Genomic DNA, 22,472 nt, shown 5'->3' with positions numbered 1-22,472 from the left:
AAGATGTGCATTGATTGCTGGATTGTGATTGAGCCGCATTCCTTGCCATTTATTTGTGGTTTTATGTGATCGTCAGCTGTTATTACAATTACCTATAAGTAGTACAGTTTATATAAATTAAAAATTTGTAAAATAAATGTACTCACACCACGTCATTTCTGAACGCAAATTAGAAGTACTATATATCTTAATATATATAAATCTCGTGTCACAATGTTTGTCCTCAATGGACTCCTAAACCAATGGACTCCTAAACCGATTATAATAAAATTCGCACTCCATGTGCAGTTCGATCCAACTTGAGACATAGGATAGTTTAAACATGTAGGTACCACGGGCGAAGCCGGGACGGACCGCTAGTTATATTATATGAAGAAATAAAGCCAATGTCCCTTTTTATAAGGCTTCAATCAATACTGCGCACACGCATTTAAAAGTGGTTGCTATACTCTAGAGATCAAGTCATGTCATCGAACTTTATGTACGTCAGTTGCTTCTGAGTATTTATCGATTGTATTAGTGGCAAATACGAGTACAATATTATGTGCGAGAAAAAAACTTCTTGATTATTTTACTTTTTAATATTGAAAATCGCAGGCTGAAACTTTTCGGATAACGACTAAATAATAGAATAATTATTATACAACTATTTTTAGATCTCAACGCGAATATAGCGAGTTTATTACAGTACGAATATACCTATTACTAATCAAGCTCACTTAGGTTTAATAGGCAAGTGTGACGGTAGCGCTTGTGAATTAGAACTTCGGTATAGCTGTTGCCAAAACATGCAATAACAAATTAATCTTTTCTGGGTTAAGTAATTTAAACTAGTGCCTAATGCATCGAATAATATTTTGTAATCATTACTATTCCAGTATAAAACAGTCCTATTTCTAAGGATGAAACGTATTTTTGTATGTCTGCCATAGTTAGTTTAAATCTAAATTGATTTCACAATTCACTTATTTTTGTGTTACTAATTAGTTTGCATAATATAAGTATTCATTTTTATTCATTCATTCATTTTTATTTTTTGTTACTTAAGAGTAACAAAAAATAAAAATGAAAGCAAGCCCCTTAAGGACATAAAAGAAACATTCTTGATATTTTTTACCAAAAAAAAGTGGTGACAATACGGATCCTTTATTTGCTAGTCAAGTGGGGGCTTAACACCGGTCAAGTGCGATTTTTACACATGACCTGCTCATGTTCTGGTTGTGTTGTAACTATTTACTAACTAACTGTTCGTGTTTCACCTCAGTTAACCGCAGTTTGTTACAGTCAAATAAAATAGGATTATTTTGTTACAGTTAAATATCTGTTAAACAACAGTTAAATATCGGTTTCCATCCTATTCTGTCATCATTTTCTGACTTAACTTTATTTATGTTACTATAGTTAGTTGTTGTTAAAAAATAATTAATGGTTCTTTTTACATGGGTTCTACGGAATTTAGGTATTCCACGACTTGAAATTTGATCAGCATACCTTGGTTTAAGTACAAGTAGACCAGTCAGTTCTAAATTAATTTCAAAAAACTCTTAAAAACATTCAAATGGCCCTAACAAACAGGTATTCATAAACCTCAACAAAACTCGATAAGCCGCACTACCGTGAAATCACAATGCAAAGTATTATCAAAACACCGACCGTAGCGCGGCAATGAAACAATTGAACCGGGGTTCAGTTAAACCGCTAAAACGGGTCACCGCGCGGATATGTCGACGAACAAACATTTACAATACATTCATAAAGAGACAAACATTCAACGCTTACTCCGTTCCTTGTTTTATAAACCAATACCTTGCGACAATGAGTAACTACAACTGACTTCCAAAATGGAATTCTTAAAAGCAATTTCTAATGTCTTATTGCTGCTGTACCGCACGGTTTTCAGAGTTTATAAAATTGTGTGTTATCCTGGTACATAAAGCTACAACACTGCCAAGTACCATCTCAATCAGTTGAGTGGGTTCCGCGGGAGAGAGTAACAAACATACATCTATACATTACAAATTATCGCGTTTACAATATTACGTATAGGTAGTAGGATTCGTAGGAAGTAGGATGGCCCTTCTTATCAATCCATGTACATAGTTTGTATCGTCACTTTTTATTACCATCAAATAATTTGTTTCTTTCTTTATTGCCTCATCTCCAAATGAAACAAAATCCTATTTCTATCGCAGTTATAACATATGTTTGTAATCGCAAATTGGCGAAGCTATTTTCATGCGTGGGATGAATGCCAGCTATTTGGTCATTGTTTTTATACGTTTTTGCTTATTTACTTTAACAATGGTAGTACATATTTGATTAGCATATTTTTTTTAAGATTTATATCTAATATGAGTTGTTTGGATGTGTGATAATATGTGTGATTTGTGAGCAGAAAAAAGTTTGTTATTATTTTAAAACGCCAGTAAGTCATCAGTCATCACCCATATTATCCATACTAATATTATAATAAAGTCTTGTTCGTTTGGTGTAAAAACAATGTTACTTCCAACAAGCCGAGTAGCAATGAAATTGATAAGAATGATAGAGGATAATTTTTATGCGATCATCACGTTAACGAAAGCTATACTGAAACTAGACACTATTTTATATCGCAAATTTGTATCGGACAGTATTTAAATATCTGAACATTGAAGATTTATTAAATAGTCATTGTCGAAACCTGTATTGGTAGAGCCATAAAAAGAAAGATGTTCATTACTTGAGGAAGTAATGAAGGAGGCTCCTTAAATCGAAATCCTCACTGCTGAGGGTCGTGATCATTTTGGAGTTGTGATTTCATAGTTATTTTACGCCATTTGTCTCGATCTTCTGCGATGTGGATAGCTTCAGGCACGCTAGTTTCTACGGTCCTTTAATTTGGTCCGACCAGCGCATTGGACTGCGGCCTCGGGGCTTTTTTCCTTCTACCTTGCCAGTGAGAAGAACTTTCTCCAGGTTGTCTCCCCTCTTTCTTGCAACATGACCGAAGAATTCTAAAATTCGTCGCAAGCAGGTGGAGGACAGTCTTTTGGTAATACCAAGCTCCTTAAGAATTGATTCATTTCATTACTTAATAACCATAAATAAAATTTCGCATCTTCACTTCAATTGACACTAAAAAAGATCTGCTCTGGACTTAATCTCAATACTTTCTCACATCAATGTGAACAGCTCGATCAGTAAATTGGTGAAATAAAAATGGCGCAGACAATGCGCGTGAAACCGACAGGCGGCCATCCCGGATGTTATGACGATAAACGTTCAATTACCGGGAAAAAAGAGAAATTTACATTGACCACATTGTTGATATCAATGAGATGATTTTATGCAGAATTTTATATGAAATTTGATATATACAAATGATAATAAGCTTGGAAATTTAATACTCTCGTATCTCATAAATTAGGTATAGGTACAGTACAATGTATAACTATACCTACATAGCCACTTATTTTTATGTCAAATATCATCATCCTAAGTCAGTATCAGATGCTAAGATTTTAGTAATTACTAATTATACATATACTGCTACTGTCCAAATGCTACCCATTTTATATTTTAAAAGAAATCTAGAAAACAAGAAACTCAGCAAAATAACATAGCTTCTGCAAGCTCGTTCGCACTTTTTCTCCAGCCACAAACAAATCTACAAATTCCATCCAACCATAGGGGTCTTCTCAAAAGATACAAGTTACGTTTTCACAAAGATTACATTATTAAAGTGAAACTTTTATTATGGTACGGGAGCCAGGAACAGATTTTATGACCAAGTTCCTCTCAAGCGGTAATTAGTAAAATGCATCAAAGTATAGTATTATGAAGCCTCGTGAACGTCAGCTGGAGCTCGGTTGGGGGGAAGAGCGGTTGTAGCCTCCCGTATCAGCTGACGGTTTTTCCACCAAGATACAGCCAGCTGACCTATATATTTATCCACAGTTACATATAAGCTATCATCAGGTAAATTTTTGTTTGAGAGGAAATCACGGAAAATAAATTTTTCTTTAAATTTAACTTTCATGTTCGAGACACCAGCTGACGTATAATACACCATGTTGTAACCAGCTGATTATTTTTTTTCGTTGAGATATTGGGTTAGCTACAATTTGACAAATTTTTAGCTGAGAGGAAATGAATGAATGAATGTATTTTTTTTCCTACGTGCGTGGGAGGCTACAACCGCTCACCCCCCCAACCGAGCGCCAGCTGACGTTCACGAGGCTTTATAATACTATACTCTGAGGCGTCTGACGAATTATCTCTTGAGAGGAAATAATTAACCAAATTTGCACCTGGCTCCCGTACCATTACATCGCATCGTCTCAAACTTTTTGGTCTGTGTAGCGCATGTCGCGTGTATCGCGGCTGCCGAGTAGGTACATACCTACTCGGCAGCCGACCGTCACGCGACATGCGCTACACAAAGCAGTGTTCGGAACCGTTCGAACAGTTTCACTTTTACCGTGGTTTCATAAAACCACACAACATTTTTTATCTTCCATAGTATTTTAGCTCATTCAAACACGTCATGAGCCTGTGGACGCGTGGACGTGGGCGTAACAATGGCAGTATATCATATTATGGAACTTGCACTTGAAATGAAGATTAAATTAAATGCCCAAGCAATGGACAGCCGAACTCATGCTGTTAGATTTATAATTTGAATTAAGAGTTGTAAGTAAGGCCGGTAAAAAACTTATATAATTTTTTAAAGATGCAGTTCCTGATATGATTCTCTTCAACAAAACAAACAAACAAATTCTTATACTTTATAATCTTATGCATAAAACTCGCTGCCACAGTGTCCAGTGTCATAATTTCACATACGGCTTTAACATTTTTTATAGGTAGATTAATGTTGGGCAAGTCAGCTGGTATTATTATTTATTACTAGCTTTCCGCCCGCGGCTTCGCCTGTGTTTTCCGTATAGTGCCAGTTTCCGTGAGATTTCCGGGATAAAATCTATCCTAAGTGTTAATCCAAGTTACCCTCTATATGTGTGCTAAATTTCATTGTAATCGGTTCAGTAGTATTTGCGTGAAAGACACATACACACACACACACATGCATCCTCACAAACTTTCGCATTTATAATATTAGTAGGAGTGGGATGGATGATAAATGAGTACTACCTTTTCTATCACTCTTGTCTAATAGGAAAAGACAAATAATCAGCATGAGATCAAGCATTGTAACTATAATCTATATGTTCCAATGTTTTCAACAGACTCATCCAAAATATTTACAAACATTACATCATTTCATGTACGCCTTCGGCCTTATCAGAAAACAATAGAGCATTTTAAACAAGCTCACATTTAGGTAGTACTAACTGCTTAATATGAAAATTTTTGTTTATTATTACTTGTTATCTAATCTTGAATAAATGTAATTAAAAAAAAGAGCGCAGTGCGACATGTCAGAAGTGAAACTTCTTTGGCAAGATTCAAAGATACCAAAGTCCTCACCTTAATCTATGACATAATGGTATTGCCATGATGCGACCTTGAAATTTTACTCTCAATGAGCCTAAAGAAGTTTCACTTCCAAAAAAAAACAAAAAGTCATGCTTTATAAACCAATGAAATTATTGTATTGTCACCGATCCTTGATAAGCGTATACAATGTTTTAATTAAGTATGTCTATTAAGTGGGTCAAAAGAAAAGTAATTATGTTAAAGATAAGATATTCATTAGATTAATATATTATGTACCTACATAACAATAAAAAACAATAAACTCCAAAACTTACAAACAATTAAGAATGTTAAAGTTTTGTATTACCTAATTGATTAAAAGAAATTTAGTGAATAACTTTCACATTGCTACTATTAATAGTATAAAATTCAGTTTATAATAAATATCTTAGCGGGGGCCTCATTTCTAGCAAAATTTAAAACCACTAAACACCATAAGGAAACAATTCTGGCAACCACATGTGGTCATATATTACTCATATTCCATAGAAGTGTTTCAAATTAGAAATACAATAACACATGCTCTAGTGATTTTAGCAACTAATGTCTTTGTATGACTCATTTGCAGTGACCTATTAATCTATAGTCTGTCCACTATAAGAATTGCTTTTTGACAGCTCGACGGGTGATACCAGAAGTGATGTTCAAAAGATTATCGATTGTGATACCATTTCAATTATAAATTAAAAATATTATCATAAATCGAATCAGGTACGTAAATAATAATTACAACGTAAACGTACTAATAAGATATGTAATAATAAGACCACATAATATCTATGCATTGTATGTTAAAACTAAACTAAACTAATATTTTATTATTTATTGGTTTCTATCTTACAATTTGGTTGTCTTTACGTTTAAATTATATAACATAATAGAAGAGTTTTTCTGCATCGGATATATTTTACAGAGTATTTCTATCGATTATTATAATCTATCGACCCATCATTGAATAATTCTGTGTAGACATCACTAAGTGGGCGGGACCTGTCCATGAAGAACGATAATTATTTGTATGACATTTTAACATAGACAATACAATCCTTCATAGGCGTGAAGCTGTCAAAAAGCAAATAATATAATGGACAGAGTATAATTGTACTTTATGATAATTGTTTTCACATATTTTCATAAAGTAAGATAATGAAGATTCAAGCAGCTATAATTTACTCTCATTTTATTTTAATTATTTATTCATCATATATAAACTATCAAATGTTTACAATAGACTATAATATAATCTGTACTTTAGTGTGTATGATATACTTAATGGTTTTAAGACAAGAAATGATGATGAGAGAAGTATCTTTTATTCAACCCTATATAATTTTAATGTTTTTATTCAAATAATGTTTATTTTGTAAGCATATTTTGATTTTGTATTGGTTGTCATTTATGTAAACTTATATGATATATCACGTCATGTAAAACTATATCAGTTCCCTTTTGTAATATTATATGATTGTTGAGAATATGATTATCTTGTTAAAAAATTCATTGTGCAATACATTTACTAATTTTATGAAAATAAACAAACTTTTATATCATCCAGAAGATAACCATGCCCATACAATGTCTATACATATTTGTTTCACTAAATATTATAAACAATAGTTAACTTCTATCTTCATATTATAGGTAATCTGTGTTTTTTGTGCTTGATTTTATTACCTATGACTCAGGAAAAAATTTTGTGTTTTCCATGCATGTTTTAACAGATTTTAAATGTTTTAAATCTCTAAAAACAATGTAGACACAAATAAGTATGGATAACTAGTATTTATATTTGCTTACATTGATCAGCCTTACTTAGAATATGTATATTGGCCTAGATACATATACTTATTTACATACTTAGTTAATTATATTTTGCTCCATTAATTAATGTTTAAAGGACATTTTGCTCCGTTTAAACTTTTTTAAATTAGAAGTGAACAGATAATATTATGAGTTATTAGCAGAACTAACAACAAATAAGAAAGAAATATAATCACTCAAACATTTGTAATTATTAATCTTTTTAATTTTCTACTTTGCCATGACTGTGACAACTATTTTTTTTATGTTAAAATAATGACTTACCCGGAAATAATCAATCAGTTGTATGTTTTTAAGATCTACAGTGATTCACTAGTCGCATAGGAATCCAACAGAACTTGTAGGTCAACAAATAACATTCACAAAAAGTAGCACACTTCTTTTACAGACACTACAATACAAATTACACTCCACTCATGTATATTAAATCGGAACACAGTTTTTTTTTATTACCTATTTAGTAAATTTATTATTTCACAATGACCGAAATTAATAAAAGTAGTAACGCTACTCGCGACTTGACGCAAGCTACAAAACAAACTTCACATTCAACTTCAACATTCCCGATTCCGATTTCCGTCATCACTCATCCGTCGTGATCCGTCAACTCTACTCTATTGCGTATTCCGTAGGTACGTCATGTGGCGCACACAAATGAGTACCTATTTACTCTGTATGCTTCAATGGAACTGTATATTACTCGTTATCATTCCGAAGGCATTTGAGTAATTAGCAATTACTTTAATGAATTGGGATTTGGGATTTCGAGAATGTTTAATCTTGGCATGTTACAAAAATTAATCTTGATAATGATCTTTGGTATTTTTTACAACTTGCAACTTTTCAAATGTCAAAGTCAATTTCCATAGATGTCATGTCAAAAATCAAAATCAGTTTTGAAAATATTATTTTTATTCCTACTGTAATATTTTTATATGTATTTATAAATTTATGTACATAATTTTATATTTAGAAAATACATGCGTATTATAAAATCAGCTTTGTTATAAATACCGTTTTACGTGATGGACAACCTGAGGAGAGCTGTATGTGTAATATTGTAATTCAGCCAGGGGCGTAGCTACCGCCGTATCTGCCGTATCAATTATACGGGGCCCCCGCGCCAAGGGGGCCCCCAACGTGCGCTTTTGTGAGAAATCTTCCCTTCCTAAGGGCCCCAAAAACAAATTTTTATACGGGGCCCCGCCAAGGCACGCTACGCTTCTGAATTCAGCCTTAAAGTGGTTAAGATTTCCCTATTATTATCTAAATTTATTTTATTTTAAGGTGTTGCAAAACTTTAAAAAGCTGCATCGCACACGTTTGAAGGTGTTCGAGGGAGATATTCGTGCTCTTAATGCCGCAAGACTTAAAATAAATGAAGAGTACAAAAAGAATAAGGCTGTGCAGGATAGTGATGCTATACAAGCGGTAAGATTAATGTAGCAGTAATTAATGTTATTACTAGCTACAGCTAATATACAGCTTGCAAATCTGGAAGATAGGCCACTCAACTAGAGTAAAATCGCAGCGGACTTACTCTGTTGTATAAGTCCACTGCAATTTCATTTTACTTAACAATTTATTTTACAACTGTGCATTTATTTCATATTTAATGAATAAACAGATTATAATATCTTAATAAAGGTCCTGATTAGAAACATTAGTGAACACAGAACAGTTCATTAGATTTCTAAAAAAACCTGTAATGAATAATGACATATTTTAGTATATTTCACTCTTACGTAATAATATTATATTTGTTACAGATGATCAAATACGCTGAAGATGTAGAAACAGAGCTCAGAACACAAGTAATACAAGCTCGAGAAGTAAAACCTGGAGTATTCGGTGAGACTATTGTTATTTTTTTATTTCCTATTTACATAAGATATGTGAAATAAACTTGTGGATCATTTATTATTATTCCTTTAGAAATCTTTGTATAAGTACTTAAAAATGGAAAGCTGGTTAAGCGGAACTACATAATATTTTATTCAATATAAAATATGTACTATATAATCATTGAAATAAATATTTCTTCATTGAGTGAATGAATGAATGAATGAAAATCTTTGCTATAGAAACATAAACATGAAAAAGTATATAATACATTTAAAATAAGCAAAGGGCAACCTTTACAGTTTGGAAAGAAATAAAACAAATCGATATTTAGCGATAAGGCCGCCGTTTGTTACAATGTATCCTAGATTAAGTCTCAATTTGTAATTTTTAAGAGCAATAAAGTAATAAATAAATAAATAAAAACAATTATTTATTAGTTTCTGTATATTACATTGTTTACAATAAGGTCACTTTAATAATTATGTTTTTACCATTGAATGGAACACTAATTGATACTAATATAACTTTAAATTTTACAGAGGCAAGAATCACTGAAGAAACGGTCAAGTTAGACAATGTTCCTTTTGATGAAAATGCAGATATACCAAAGAGACCTAGAAGAAATCAACCTTGTTGTCAAGATCAAGCTTCTAAGAAGCAATGAAAATAATTTTATATGATTTTTTTATTTTTATGTAGATTAGATCATAGATAGATATTTATGGATTATTTATTAATTAATAATAAATGATAAATTTTAATACTAGCTTAGGATTACAATTTGGGCATTTTTATTTACCGATTTACTTGGTCAATACAAAAATATTGTGTGGTTTTATGAAACCACGGTAAAAGTGAAACTTAGGCACAAAATTATCGTAATCGTACGGTTCGACCGTCACGCGACATGCGCTACACAGACCAAAAAGTTTGAGACGATGTAATAAAAGTTTCACTTTAAAAACAGGCCAAACGCGAGTCGGATTCGCGCACGAAGGGTTCCTTACTACCATAATCTATGAAAGTTTATTGTATGGGGTCCCCCCTTAATATTTCATTTTTAGTATTTGTTGTTATAGCAGCAACGGAAACACATCATTTGTGAAAATTTCAGCATTCTAGCCAACAATATATAATATATTAGACCTACATTATATTGTTGTTTTAGCTATCACGGATTATGAGATAAAGCCTAGAGACGTTTTACATTTTGGGTATGGAACCCTAATACTGATCTCAGTCATGTAGACTGTCAACTGACATAAGCTAGAACCAAGGCTAGGCTAGGCTAACTCATAATGTGCATAATACAATAGCGACAATTAGTCCATTGAATGAGTCCCTCCAAGGGGGGTCTAGAGTGCGTGAGTTAGTAACGTAAGATGTTTCTTCGGAAACATGTCAAGAGTCCCTAGGTAATAAACATACTAAAACCCCGGGCCACTAGGAGGAGCCCCGGAGTGGGGGGAGGGGGGAAATGGGTCCATTTTTTCATTTTTCGCTTAAATCTCAAAAACGGTTCATGTTAGAGAAAAACTTTCAAGGAAAAATTGAAAGGCCATAAAATTATCTACAAGTTGTACCTGAATCATTTTTTCCTATATCCTACCGTTTCTGAGTTATACGCAGTAAAACATGATTTTGGCTCAAACAATTTCAACATCAATCGATCAAAAAATATTTCTTTCTTCCAAAAAACTCAAATGTGCAACTTGTGACCAGTACTGATAGATTGCTCTTAATTAGTTCTATAATTGGTAAAATAAACACATTCCTCCATGGAAGCCTTTAGGAGGAATCGATTGTCAAAATATTATATTAGGGCAGTTTGAGTTACTGAACTTGATCTTTTTATTTTTTTCTTCCAAAAAACTCAAAAGTGCAACTTGTGACCGGTACAGATAGATTGCTCATAATTAGGTCTATCATTGCTAAAAATACCAGATTCCACCACGGAGGCGTTTACGGGGAATTGAATTTTATCAGGGTAGTTACGATACATGAACTTTTTATTTTTTTCTTCCAAAAAGCTCAAAATTGCAACTTGTGACCGGTACAGATAGATTGCTCATAATTAGGTCTATCATTAATAAAAATACCAGATTCCACCATGGAGGCGTGTACGGGGAATTGAATTTTATTAGGGTAGTTAGTTAAAAAGTTCATGTATCGTAACTACCCTAATAAAATTCAATACCTCCTAAAGGCCTCCATGGTGGAATCTGGTTTTTTTATCAATGATAGACCTAATTATGAGCAATCTATCGGTACCGGTCACAAGTTGCACTTTTGAGTTTTTTTGGAAGAAAAAAAATAAAAAGTTCAAGTATCGTATCTACCCTAATAAAATTCAATTCCCCGTAAACGCCTCCATGGTGGAATCTAGTATTTTTATCAATGATAGACCTAATTATGAGCAATCTATCTGTACCGGTCACAAGTTGCACTTTTGAGTTTTTTGGAAGAAAAAAATAAAAAGATCAAGTTCAGTAACTCAAACTACCCTAATATAGTATTTTGACAATCGATTCCTCCTAAAGGCTTCCATGGAGGAATGTGTTTATTTTACCAATTATAGACCTAATTAAGAGCAATCTAACAGTACCAGTCACAAGTTGCACTTTTGAGTTTTTTGGAAGAAAAAAATAAAAAGATCAAGTTCAGTAACTCAAACTACCCTAATATAGTATTTTGAAAATCGATTCCTCCTAAAGGCTTCCATGGAGGAATGTGTTTATTTTACTAATTATAGACCTAATTCAGAGCAATCTATCAGTATCGGTCACAAGTTGCACTTTTGAGTTGTTTTGGAGAAAAAAAATAAAAAGTTCAAGTATCGTAACTACCCTAATAAAATTCAATTCCCCGTAAACGCCTCCGTGTTGGAATCTGGTATTTTTATCAATGATAGACCTAATTATGAGCAATCTATCGGTACCGGTCACAAGTTGCACTTTTGAGTTTTTTTGGAAGAAAAAAAATAAAAAGTTCAAGTATCGTATCTACCCTAATAAAATTCAATTCCCCGTAAACGCCTCCATGGTGGAATCTAGTATTTTTATCAATGATAGACCTAATTATGAGCAATCTATCAGTACCGGTCACAAGTTGCACTTTTGAGTTTTTTGGAAGAAAGAAATATTTTTTGATCGATTGATGTGGAAATTGTTTGAGCCAAAATCATGTTTTACTCAGAAACGGTAGGATATAGGAAAAAATGATTCAGGTACAACTTGTAGATAATTTTATGGCCTTTCAACTTTTCCTTGAAAGTTTTTCTCTAACATGTACCGTTTTTGAGATTTAAGCGAAAAATGAAAAAATGGACCCATTTTCCCCCTCCCCCCACTCCGGGGCTCCTCCTAGTGGCCCGGGGTTTTAGTATGTTTATTACCTAGGGACTCTTGACATGTTTCCGAAGAAACATCTTACGTTACTAACTCACGCACTCTAGAACTTTTTATTCAATGGACTAAATAGCCCACTGCCTACTATGGGAAACATAAAATTAGACTTAGAATTAGAATTAGAGAATTAACATAAAATTTAGAATTAAATGTTAGATCTATACTATCGATCGATGATCGTCGATCCCTACCTATTTTAATTTTTAAAATGTTTTTCGGGTCTTTTACGAAACTTCAATATCCATAATCATAAACTACTAGCGGTCCGCCCCGGCTTCACAAGCCCGTGGTATATGTTTATGTTTTCTTTCCATAAGAACCATCGTCGTACTTCAAGGAATATTATAAAAAGAAGAATTATCGAAATCGGTCCACCCGTTTACGTGTTATGCCGTGACCAAGGGAAATATTGATTCATTTTTATTTAAAGAAGAAAAGATATGCCGCTCCTTTGATGGCTCTGTAATAAAATAAAAAAAATATCTATGGTCGCTGTCAAGTGTCAACATCACATTGACATCAAAATTCGAGGTTGTCAAAGTTATCAAATAAAAATTGTCAAAAATACTATTTTTTTCACTATAATTGTCATTTTCAACATTTATTTCATTGGATTTAACGTAATAAAGTTAAATCTAAATAGCCTCACCACAAAATGTTGAGCCGACCTCTATTAAAACGAGCTCTATTATTGCGCACATTAAAAAATGCTGCTGAGAAAGCTCAGCAAGTAAGAAACGGACATGGAGGGTATGTACGGGTGTTATGTCATTGGTTATTGATACATGTTTATTAAAATCAATTGGAATGCATATTTAAACTGGGAATGATGTATACTTCGACGAAGTAGTGTTTGATATAGCTTTGTTAACCTGATTATTTGTTAAGATAATAATCACATTTATTTAGAACATGGGCGTACCGAGTGCCCCCGCCAATGCCATCCAAAAGGGAAGTAATGCTCGCTCAAGGCGTGGGAGGACTGTGTTGGTATTGGATCTTGTATCACATTGCAACTGAGCCTGAACACATCTATGTATGTATATTGCCTAGCATAATTTCCATTTCGAGCTAAATGAAATAAATAGTTTGGAAAATCCAAAAGTGCACGCCTCATAATTTTTTTTTAATAATTATTTATTAATTTTTTTTTTTTGTTTATTTAATAACAATTAAACCACATCGAATCAGACCCTGAAAAATGAAAGGGTTCTATTCCTGAGCATACTCAAGCGTAAGAGAAAAAAAAGACTCGATTAGTAAAGTATTTCGGTCGCTATCGTGTTAACAAGAAAAAGGATCCGCACATACAGACACACGGACGTCCAAGACATAACTTTTTTAAACTGTTTTTTAACTAGTTTAAATAACAAAAATGACATCAAAAATATCATGAACGTTAAAAATAGTGTTTTTTCTTAATATGTGTGTGTATGTATTATCTTACAAGTGCAATGTATGATACATAAAGACATTTTAAGTTTGAAAAATCAGATGTTTTGCGCGAAGTGACAGTAGTACCCACCTCAACGCTTCGCTTATGAGGCGTGCAATAATGAATTCTATTTAAAGTGAAAAGTTACTGAAATTTATATACATTTCTTGCTTGAGAACAATTCAAACATTACAAATTAAGTATAAGCTACTTTGCTTTGTTTATTCATAACTAAGTTTTAAAGTAACTATATAATATATGAGACAATTATCCAAAAGAAAATAGTAAGAGAAAAAAGCGAGCAAAAAGCAAGATTAGCGCGTTCAAACAAACAAACAAACTCTTCAGCTTTATAATGGTTAGGGAGCCAGGTGCAAATTTGGTTAACTATTTCCTCTCAAGAGATAATTCGTCAGACGCATGAGAGTATAGTATTATAAAGCCTCGTGAACGTCAGCTGGCGCTCGGTTGGGGGGGTGAGCGGTTGTAGCCTCCCACGCACATAGGAAAAAAAATACATTCATTCATTCATTTCCTCTCAGCTAAAAATTTGTCAAATTGTAGCTAACCCAATATCTCAACGAAAAAAAATAGTCAGCTGGTTACAACATGGTGTATTATACGTCAGCTGGTGTCTCGAACATGAAAGTTAAATTTAAAGAAAAATTTATTTTCCGTTATTTCCTCTCAAACAAAAATTTACCTGATGATAGCTTATATGTAACTGTGGATAAATATATATGTCAGCTGGCTGTATCTTGGTGGAAAAACCGTCAGCTGATACGGGAGGCTACAACCGCTCTTCCCCCCAACCAAGCTCCAGCTGCAATCAGGAGGCTTCATAATACTATACTTTGATGCATTTTACTAATTACCGCTTGAGAGGAACTTGGTCATAAAATCTGCTGCTGGCTCCCGGACCATAATGTTAGTATATAGACTTTTGTGTTATTTAGGAGGTATAAATAAGAGTATATAAGTAGTATAAGTAAGAACTTAAAATGCCTTATATATATTTTAAATATTAACTCTTAACTTCCCGTTGCAGGGTGAATGGCCGTATGTAGACCCAAGCACATGGACCAATGAGGAATTGGGTATTCCTGATGACTCTGCTGGACCTCTGAAGAAATAAATTTAGAACAATTAATAATGTAAATGTATATTTAATAAAACTTGTTAGTTGAAATGTTGGTTTTTATTACTATACTGCCATTTTTAAAGTATTGTATAATAATTAGATCAAACATTTTAATACCAAGCGATTATTACTGAACCTGTTTTTTACCCTTAGAACTAAACCAATTTATCTCTACTTTAATAATATGTATATACTTTCCTAAGCAAGAAATGCAATAGAAAAGAAAATGTATATTATGGGTGGTGGTTAACGTAAATTAAAATAATTTGGAAAATCCAAAAGTGCACGCCTCATAATTTTTTTTTAATAAATATTTATTAATTATTATTTTTGTTTATTTAATAACAATTAAACCACATCGAATCAGACCCTGAAAAATGAAAGGGTTCTATTCCTGAGCATACTCAAGCGTAAGAGAAAAAAAAAGACTCGATTAGTAAAGTATTTCGGTCGCTATCGTGTTAACAAGAAAAAGGATCCGCACATACAGACACACGGACGTCCAAGACAGAACTTTTTTAAACTGTTTTTTAACTAGTTTAAATAACAAAAATGACATCAAAAATATCATGAACGTTAAAAATAGTGTTTTTTCTTAATATGTGTGTGTATGTATTATCTTACAAGTGCAATGTATGATACATAAAGACATTTTAAGTTTGAAAAATCAGATGTTTTGCGCGAAGTGACAGTAGTACCCACCTCAACGCTTCGCTTATGAGGCGTGCAATTCGAAGACCTGATTAAATTTAAATAGGTTCATATGTATAAGTTTTTCTTCCATTCCTGAAATTAACAAAAGGCATATTTTGCACATGATGATGAAATGATTGCAGATTGCTCAAACAAAGGCAGCTGGCAGATCAATTTATATAAATAATGTAATATTTTGCCTTGCCGTGAGCATAGCTGTGTGGTGACTGTAGTGAATGTCCTTCCCTATTATCGGCTCTTAGACGCACACGACCTCTCACTCCGACCGCCTGCAGCCAACTGAGCTGTGTAAGCGGTGTCACCGTTGCACGTGCGCAAGAGATGACATAATACTTCCGTCTCTTTCACTCACATACACTACATCCCTCCTTTATTTTAGAAATTTTTAATTTTTTCAATTAATTTTATTAAATAAAATATTATGTTCTATTCGGGTATGTTATATGTATGCTTCTATTCTAGTCTATACCTAAGCACCAGTATCAGTTAGTAAACACAACTCAGGGACACGTCCGCTCCATACCAGCGATAGAGTAGAATGTGTCACCTGGCCTAGTAATATAATTCTATCTATATATGCAACATCTCTCCTTTTCATTTTTTTTCTTTTTTTTTCCATTAAGTATATGTATATTCAAAATTATAATAATTTTTACAATATATGTATTCAAATCGATATTAATTAATAATTTTTTCAAACTCAAACCTTCATTCATCAACCAGACCTCGTCCAGAAACGTTTTAAAATCGTCAGTATAAGGACAAAATATGAATTTACCACTGGTTCGGAAAGCCGCCTCAACAGAGAAGAGCCGGCAAGAATATATAGGCATATAGTCGCTCCTTCAAAATCATATAAATGTAACATCTTACATAGGTATTTATAATAACAATAATGACAATTTATTTAAGTATACGACAATCTATCATGAATAAGTTGTATACTTATATTTAAGTTTATTAAGTCATTATTTATTTATTGACCAATGGGACGAAATCGTTTTCAGTAACTTAATGTATATGTAAGGTATAATGTTTAAACTATGTTCCTTCTGTAACTTAACTATACTTTTGACTAACTGTACCTGTACTGTACCTGTACTGTACCTGTACTGTACCTGTACTGTACCTGTACTGTACCTGTACTGTACTTAACCTGTTTTATTTTTTCCTTACATGACTATTGCACTACCTTGTTGATATGTTTCACTCACTATTTATCATGACCTGCACTCCAGGTCATTTAGAAGAGGTGAATGCTGCTTCTTCTGACGCATAATTTAATTCACTTTACCTGCACCGGCATCTGCACCATCTAAGTAACCACTGTTTTCCCACATATTAAAATTATTAATAAACGATAGCTGCAAACCGAATTATTACCAAGTGAAATGCCTATAGACTGGGTACATACTTAAATGCTCGGTTATTATTTAATATCTATATTCTGTATATGTACTTCGTTACTAAAACAATATATGTTCCGATTTTAATTCAATATACCTAATAAAATCGGAATGTAATATAATATGTATATATCTGTACCCTAAATAATATAATAAATATTATACGGCAAAATTTTAACCAAACATTAATTGGTTCATTATTTATTATTATTTAAGCAACAACAACTTATCATATGATCCTTAGGCACAGGGAAGATTTGTTTATTTATTCGTTTGTCCGTCTCTCTTTCATATCGCAATAAAGCGATTTATGATATATTTTTGGGTGATAGTTTAGAGGCTAGAAAGTGGCAGCCTTTTTTATAGCGCATTAAAAATATTTAATTCATACAGATACATAGTATTACAATGTTAAGGTTCATAGTTATCAATTATTTAAATACCAACTTTCGGGTATAAACCACTCTGACAGAATTATAGTCTTAGTGGAGCTTGCTCTGCAACAGTACAATATCATACTATACTGTGCCATTGACTTCTGTTGAACCGCTTTTAGCTTCACCTGTATGTTCGTATGACTGTATGCAACCGATTCTTTTCGATTCGCTTATGACCTACCCAAACCGTACAGATTTAACTTCAGTGACAATATTACAACAATTTATTGACAATACAATAATGAATATTTAGTAAAGCGTGATTAATAATGTATTACTTTTTTTTTTATACTTCTTATTGTAACCTCAACACACACGCGGTGTTGTTCATTGTATGATTATTACATTAATAACACATAGGTATTTAAAATTCAATTAATGTAACGAACCTAAAACGAATCAAAATGTATCATTTTGTTGATGACTTTTTTTTATTTGTTACATAAGATAACATTTGTATTTGTATTACTGACAACTTGATAGCCACTTGAAAAAGAAAAAGATAACTTAATGACAATAATAATGGCTAGACATTAATCACACATTAATGGTCTGAAAATAAGTAGTTGGATACATATTTTTTTTTAACTGTACAATGTTAACTGTAACAATCAGTAAAAACTTTGTTACCTATAACTATATAAGTATTTGCATAAATTAATTAACTTGAATTTACAATATTCAATTTTGCATTTCGAAATCAATACCACTATACCACCTCAATATTGTAGAGATTGATACTTGGAATTTATATTCTGACTAAGGCACGAATGGTGACCTTTTCGCGATAATACATTTTTTTTTTGCTTTGACAAGAAATCTTTAACGTATTTCTTAATTGATAATCTTTTATTCAATCTAGTACGATATCCATTATTTTTTCGCAGCGGTGTTAATGCATTAGGTGCGATATTTAATGTTCAAAAGATGAGCTCTTAAAAGATGTATTATGTGTCTTTCTAAAACACACAGCGTTGGATGAAGAAAGCTGTCTATGAATCCTATATATCTCTATAAAATAGGGTCACCTTACCGAATATCGATGGATCTTTCACCTCACTAGCAAGAGCGCGTCCCTAGTATGTCATCTGTCATCGCCAATTTGACATCGCCTTTGAAGTGCTGTCATCTGCCAAGCTCATAGCGTTTATGAATTCGTGCGCAATAACATCGCGCAGAATTTATTTAGTATTTATCTCTAGTAGAAGTGATGTTTTTCACTTTAAAACACATAAAGCGTTAAATTTTAGTAGTAATTGGTGTTTCTAGTGTTTTCTCGTCTATTATAAAATTGGTGTTTTTAAATTAAAAACAGTCGTTATTAATATAGTAATAACTAGATGCACATGGTGTATGATTTTACCATGGTTCTTACATATACCAATATTTGCGGTATGATGTGGTTATGATCCATTTTTTATTTTACATTAAATGTTCGTCTTGAAATTGACCTTTATTATCTATCTAAAAATTTTAAGTGTATATTTGACAGGTTGTTTGTCACTATACATTTTATCTATCAAAGTAATCTACTATATAAAAATAAGTCGGGTTTTCCTTCCTGACGCTACAACTCCAGAACGCATGAACCGATTTCCACGGCTTTGCACTCGTTGGAAAGGTCTCGGGCTCCGTGAGGTTTATAACAAGGAAAAGGTGTCTCTGGTGCGAAACGGACTTCGCCAGGTTTGCTAGTTATTAACAATTAACGATTCATATTTTATGCCAACTGTCTATTGTCCAACTATTGTCTTTCACGGTATATTATTGTATAAATTACGTAAAAGTCGTTTTGCTGCTACTGCTACGTTCCGTTTAGAAAGCTTCTACATACCCGCAACGTTCCCGCGCAGGGAATTGTCGCGTCCTTGCCACGTTCCGATAAGGAACCTCATACCCTGCTACATACCGCTTAAGACCCATCTTCAGTAGTACTACGACATTGCTACGATTGCCGCTGAGGAAATCCTTCTACGTCTTGCTTGCTTCGGCTCCTTAATTCCTGTTGAAGGAATTCAGCGACCAACCCCTAAGACACCCTACCGCCTAGCCTTCGCAACGAGACGCGCACTCCATCTTACGTCCACCTATATCAGTAAGAGCCCTACCGGAGGGTTTGGACCTAGGCACACCACGACCCTTATTGTTACTGATATTTATATTTTATTTTATTAATTATATTAATTAATTGTCGACTGTATGGTGAGTATCTAGTTCTTATTATTTTTTTTTTGTTTCCACCTCACCTACAACGCCACATAGTATATACAATAAAAATGAATAGCCAAATATGTTGCTAAGTGTAAAACTCAAACCTCGGCGCGCGGCGTATCGGCTCGACCAATTCGGATAATATTCATGTTCCAATTCGTTTAAAGAACCGATAAAAGGCGAAAGAGCATAACAACGTCTGCCAGGTGGGTAGTTTGAAATAATGAATATTGAGACTACTCTGTATGTCTCTCATTCCATTTATTTTTGTTTTCGAATATTCATTGTTTTATTACCTTACCCTGTTTATGATTATTATATTATCACTTAACCTGTCTAACTTTATAGTTGTCGGTTAAATGTGCAATACCTATCGCAGATATTTTAGGTATTGTTATCATTATGATTATTCTTTCGTTGTTTAACAAAATCTGCTATGAAATTATGAAAATATTAAGTCACTTTTAGATAAGAATAATAAAAGCTACTGTAAATATTTTAGTATTTACTGTATGCTCTTAAAAATTGTATTATTCCATTTTTTATTTGGATATCAATACTAACCGTAAGTATTTTCGAAGATACAATCTATCTTACGAACAATACTTCACTGTGAAATGGTGACGAACTATCACTTTTTTTTTTTAAGATCGCGTATTTAAGTGCATGAATTCGCAATATGGGCATCACCCAAAATATAAACATTTTATACGAGCATCACCCGTATCACATCACTGCAGGCATCACCTGTATTGTAATTATATTACGACTACCAGGCATCATTTGGTATAAAATTACAAAGTACACACGGGCGTCACCCGATTTTTGTTTTTACACTACCAGGCATCATTATCTGGTATAACATTACAAAATACACACGGGCTTCACCCGATTTTTGTTTTTGTACCACCAGGCATCATCTGGTATAACATTATAAAATACACACGGGCGTCACCCGATTTTTGTTTTTGTACCACCAGGCATCATCTGGTATAACATTATAAAATACACACGGGCGTCACCCGATTTTTCTTGACCACCAGGCATTATCTGGTAACACAGTACAAAGTACACACAGGCATCACCCGTTTTTTTCCTGTACTACCAGGCATCATCTGGTAACACATTTCAAATTACGTACACGGGCGTTACCCTTTTTAAAGTGAAACTTTTATTACATCGTCTCAAACTTTTTGGTCTGTGTAGCGCATGTCGCGTGACGGTCGGCTGCCGAGTAGGTATAAAGCAGTGTTCGGAACCATTCGAACAGTTTCACTTTTACCGTGGTTTCATAAAACCACACAACATTTTTTTTGTCAGGCTTCATCTTGTAACATTATAGCTTAACAACAACAACTTTAGAAATCCCTTGTCGTGGTCCACATCACCATCGAAACACATACATCAACTTACATGAACTTCCATAATGTTACTATATTAGCCTGTCCAGGAAACTTACGTTCCTTGCATGATAACCATTAATTACTTCTTTATGCAATAATGAATAATCTTAAATAATACTCATGCAACTTCACATCGAGTAATTAAATAAGATATAAGTGGGTATTTGGTATAATTATATTTTTGTAACCAGACAATCTATTCTGAGCTGATCGGGAATCGAACCTTCTTAGCTCATTTAATCATGTTTAACCAATCCTTTAAGCAGGTTTTTACATATCAGTATCAATAAATTTATATGTAAACAAATGTCCCAAAATAATAATCTACAGCCTCGACTAAACAAAATATCACATTTAGTCTCGCATAACGCAGTTACAGTCCTATGCATGACTACGTGAGTACATATACTGGACGACGCTAGCTGTATACCCGTACACTGTACAGTGTATTTATCAAACAGGCACCATACGCTCGAGCAATAAAGACAGCCCGCGTATGCATTGGTATCAGTGTAGTTATGTATACGAGAAACAATTTACAACACCTACTTTATCCTTCTGGCTACAATTATTTAAGAGGTTTTGCTAAATCTTTATGTAAACGAAACCTTCGTTTTCTACGGCGCGGAGGCCGGAGGCCTCTCGAAAGGCACGCACATGTTATTTATCTACTTTGTGCGGATATTTTTTTTTATGTAAGCGGCACAAAATATCATAATGAAAATAGGTATGTGTGTATATTATTATTAACTTTAATATTCCCTTCGATGTAACTTGACTGTGGATATAATTAGTTCAATAGTTATCACAGCACACCTATTTCCTCCCTTTTTTTTTTGTTTTGTAATTTTTTTTTATTATCAAAAAAAAATTACTTACATTTATTCCCGATTTACCTCGTCGCCAAAAATGTAGTGAATGTCCTTCCCTATTATCGGCTCTTAGACGCACACGACCTCTCACTCCGACCGCCTGCAGCCAACTGAGCTGTGTAAGCGGTGTCACCGTTGCACGTGCGCAAGAGATGACATAATACTTCCGTCTCTTTCACTCACATACACTACAGTGACCCTCGCGTTTATCGAACCTTCCATGTTCTACATGTGCCTTAGTTAAAAATTGTATTAATTTTAATTAGATTAAATATTTTTAATGTGTCCTTTTTCCAAAATGA

General features: G+C 33.3%; 4 protein-coding genes across 4 annotated transcripts in view; 3 read left to right on the top strand and 1 right to left on the bottom strand.

Moving 5' to 3' along the window:
• Positions 1-7,814, bottom strand: part of drpr (multiple EGF like domains draper) — a 61,351-nt gene extending 53,537 nt beyond the window's left edge. The window contains exon 1 of the mRNA XM_089700274.1: positions 7,564-7,814. The gene's annotated coding sequence lies outside the window, so the exon portion shown is untranslated. The remainder of the gene's footprint in view (positions 1-7,563) is intronic.
• The window catches only part of Gpdh1 (Glycerol-3-phosphate dehydrogenase 1), a 362,977-nt gene that overhangs the window by 238,041 nt on the left and 102,464 nt on the right, over positions 1-22,472 (top strand). The window lies entirely within an intron of this gene.
• LOC149485451 (complex III assembly factor LYRM7) lies at positions 8,217-9,924 on the top strand. Its single transcript, XM_089699633.1, has 4 exons — positions 8,217-8,345; positions 8,587-8,730; positions 9,069-9,150; positions 9,684-9,924. The coding sequence occupies exons 1-4, from the start codon at positions 8,325-8,327 to the stop codon at positions 9,806-9,808; spliced, it is 372 nt and encodes a 123-aa protein (XP_089555759.1). The 5' UTR covers positions 8,217-8,324; the 3' UTR covers positions 9,809-9,924.
• LOC149485450 (NADH dehydrogenase [ubiquinone] 1 beta subcomplex subunit 2, mitochondrial-like) lies at positions 13,087-15,175 on the top strand. Its single transcript, XM_089700329.1, has 3 exons — positions 13,087-13,301; positions 13,461-13,587; positions 15,035-15,175. The coding sequence occupies exons 1-3, from the start codon at positions 13,207-13,209 to the stop codon at positions 15,119-15,121; spliced, it is 309 nt and encodes a 102-aa protein (XP_089556455.1). The 5' UTR covers positions 13,087-13,206; the 3' UTR covers positions 15,122-15,175.

The sequence above is a fragment of the Colias philodice genome, chromosome 10 (genome assembly GCF_061535455.1).
Source record: "Colias philodice isolate Cphi_HAF_F1 chromosome 10, ilColPhil1 Martin Lab GWU primary, whole genome shotgun sequence".
In the NCBI taxonomy this organism is placed as follows: domain Eukaryota; kingdom Metazoa; phylum Arthropoda; class Insecta; order Lepidoptera; family Pieridae; genus Colias; species Colias philodice.
The sequence above is the reverse complement of the archived record's forward strand: the minus strand, read 5'-3'. Positions and strand labels throughout refer to the sequence as shown.